The sequence below is a fragment of the Empidonax traillii genome, unplaced genomic scaffold (assembly GCF_003031625.1).
Source record: "Empidonax traillii isolate 1590-97213 ecotype Southwest subspecies unplaced genomic scaffold, ASM303162v1 scaffold35:size4298261, whole genome shotgun sequence".
NCBI classification, from domain to species: Eukaryota; Metazoa; Chordata; class Aves; order Passeriformes; family Tyrannidae; genus Empidonax; species Empidonax traillii.
In genome coordinates, this window is record NW_020955228.1 from 3,428,701 (window position 1) to 3,432,058 (window position 3,358).

Sequence of the window (3,358 nt, forward strand, 5' to 3'; positions counted from 1 at the left end):
AGGAATCTTACAGAACCACTTCCTCTGGTTATATGTTCAGTGTGGATTTTTCAATGTATATGAACCCCTGCAGCCCATTTAGACAGGGGTCCTACCTTGACAGATTGTGTCTGGAGCTGCAGAAAAAATGCTTCCATAAGGGGCACATACTTGGAACAGATATATCCCATGTTTCCTGCTGCAGAGGAACAGGAGTGTCAAACTGAAAGGGCAATGGCCTGCTATAAAGAGTCCAAAAAACCTGGAATGTAGTAGAGGAGATAGTACAAAGAATGGCTGTACCTGGAAAAGGGAGCATCTCCTTGAGCAGAATGCCCTAACATCTAGTTATTTTGCTGTGACAGTATCTGTATTCTTATGAACTTGAACAATCTCATTAGCTGTTTTTAACGTATGTAATAAATATTAGTATATCAGGACCTTTGAGAAGATTCAAAATACCTTTGGAACAGTAAGTAAGTGAAGAAAAGCCTTATAATGTGGACCTTTTTCTGACTCACAAGTTTAGCCATCCAACTAATTTGTGTGAAGTTTAAGTGAGACTTAAATAGAAGTGAAGATGTTTCCCCATGTTAGATAGAAAACTACCTTAGAGACTTGAAAAATTCTAAGACAGTTGAATTAAACATTGTTTTATACCATATAGATTCACAAAACAAGTTAATGTAATTTATAGACATTTTTATGGCATGGCTTAAACAGTAATAATACTCTATTCAAAACTGACTGGGAACATGGGTATAAATCACCAAATGTTGCCAATCATAAGTAATGCTCATATCTGAAACTCGTGTTGAAGTGCTGGGCTTCACAGTATGGTCATATACTCACAATGTAACATATGAGTAATTTTATATGAATATTTTCTAAGAATATTATGCTTTATATGTTCTGTTACAGATTGAATCTTCCATTTTTCTATGAGCCAGTAGGTCCTACAATAAAGTTTTGGGTCAGTTAAAGCTGCTGTCTTAACATACATACTGTGTTAATATACTCCAAACTCTGTTGTGTGTGTGAAGAATTGCCAGGATGTTCTGACCTTGACCATGCCTCCGTTCAGCCTTCATTTTTTTCCTTTGTGGGCTTGCTTTATCCCTTTAGGAACTTTTCAACATGTTGTGCAAAACTGCAAGCATAATAGTTCAGCTTTGCAAGATCTTTATAACAAGAAAAAAAAACCCCAAAACATCTCTCTATAATCTCTGGTTTAGTTTTAATTTTATTTGTCATCTTTTATGAACAAATTACGAAATATACTTCATTCACAAATTGGAAATATTTACAATTTCTTTACAACAAGGCATTATTGAGGTTTTGATTTATGGCATTCTTAGAGCATTCTGTCTTTCAAAACAAAGACATTGGTGTTGTTTTCAGCACACTGTTCATTTACTCTCTGGATGTGAAATGAAAGCCTTTTGGAAGAATTTGCACTCTCTTTTGATATGACCTACTGAGGATAGGAAAACTGAGGCAGGATGCATTCAAAATGTGTGGAGGGTGATGGTGCAGATGTGTTGCTGTACCATGCCATGATCTGAAGCCATCATATCGCACCAGATGCTGCTAAGTGGAGAGGAGAAAAAGATTCCCCAGAGCCATTCTTCCTCTGCCTTCTCTTATGAGCTGGCTAAGTGTGGTCCAGTTTAATTTTCTTTTTTTCTGTTTTTTGAGTCTTCTTGAGAAGAAGAATCTTGAGAACTCTATTTCAAATACTATCACAATTCTGAAAAGTTATTCAGACAAAAAAACTGAGAGACAGTAGCCAGGAAGTGAATAAATACTGTATATCCGCAAAATGTTTAAGAGACAAATTTTGAACATGGTTCTAAAAGGGAATTGCAGCTGTGCTGGTCTGCAGTTGTGACATTTGAGCCATAAAAGCTAAGATAGTTCCATTTTCTCAATTTCTTGGAGTCTATTTTTTTTCCTGAAGAAAATTCTAAAATGACTTCTTTCCATGGAACTTTTAAAAATCTCTTAATATACACTTCCATTATAAATCAGGTGTGGGCCACCATTGCTTAGGTTGTCTGTCATTTCCTGGAACAAGAATAGAAAATACTAATTAAAATTAGAATTATTTTATGGTCTTCAAAATTCAGTTAGCTAAGTTTGTAACAAAACTTGAACAAATTCTGAATTTCAAACATTGAGAAAAACTTTACATTTTTTATTTGGCTTGATAAATCTTACTAAATGTTCTTCCTACATAAATTAAGTACATTTTAAAGCTGATAGACTCATTGACAGTGATTGAGTTGGACATTACACTCAGACCACATATACAGCATTGATGGCATCTGTGCAAGTTTTTTGATGTTGTCCTTTGAAATTGCATCAATTGTGTGCTAATGTACAAAAGAACAAGATGGTAGTTAAGTCTCTGTTTCCATTCAAACCCTTTTCTGTGCTGACATGCTATAAACAGATGCCATTCGATGCTTGCTGAGATAGACACTGGGATCCAAACAGGATCTAAGGGTCTTAACCGCTTGCTTTCCCTTGGGATAACACTGATTTGGTTTTCCCTTAATATGCCAGTCTACAGTTTTAGCAGTTCAGCAGTTGTTGGCAGGTGAGTCATCCTAGAGTAAGATGACCTGCTCATGAGTCAGAATGCTAAAGCAAGATTTCTTTGGAGTTTGATTCTCTAATTCTCAAATTGAAATCCAAACAATACCCACTTAGCAGCTTCATAAGCATAGGGATGGCCACATTAACTAAGCAGTTTCCTGATCTTCAAGGCTGCAAAACCGCACAGAGTCTATGGTCAGAACAGCCTTATTAAGAGCAATCCAGGCCTATTTCATACCAAATTGAATCTGGATGCAGAAAAAAGTGATCTGCTGCTTATGTCCAATGACAGAGAACATCTAACTATGCCAAGAGGAACGGACATTCATAGAAGTGCAGCTTGGGGTATTTTTAAAATTCAGGTAGATGAGCTAGAGGTGCCAATATGGAACTTGTTCTAAAATAATTGCATGCGGACCAGAAACTCTTCTCTGTGTGGAAAGATTAAATTCATCTGTTCTTCCTAGGTACACTTGGAGAAAATATGGAATTAAAGGGATTTGTTTGTCCCCCTTCCTGTGGAACCTTCTATGAAAAAAGTGAAGCAAGATTCATTGGTCTAGACAGAGGGAAGGAAAGGAAGAAAGAAAGGCAGGCAAGAAGGCAGGCAGGCAGAGAGAGAGAGAGAGAGAAAGAAAGAGAGAAAGAGAGAGAAAGAAAGAAATAAGAAGAGAGAAAGAGAGAGGAAGGAAGGAAGGAAGGAAGGAAGGAAGGAAGGAAGGAAGGAAGGAAGGAAGGAAGGAAGGAAGGAAGGAAGGAAGGAAGGAAGGAAGGAAGG

General features: G+C 36.9%; 1 protein-coding gene across 5 annotated transcripts in view; it reads right to left on the reverse strand.

Annotated features, from left to right (window-relative positions):
- Nucleotides 1–1,204: 1,204 nt before the first annotated feature.
- The window catches only part of TMEM196 (transmembrane protein 196), a 20,177-nt gene continuing 18,023 nt past the window's right edge, over nucleotides 1,205–3,358 (reverse strand). For all 5 annotated transcript variants that reach the window (XM_027877942.1, XM_027877939.1, XM_027877938.1 and 2 more), the window contains one exon: nucleotides 1,205–2,046. In XM_027877942.1, coding sequence (XP_027733743.1) covers nucleotides 1,984–2,046 — 63 coding nt within the window. In that variant the 3' untranslated portion in view covers nucleotides 1,205–1,983. The remainder of the gene's footprint in view (nucleotides 2,047–3,358) is intronic.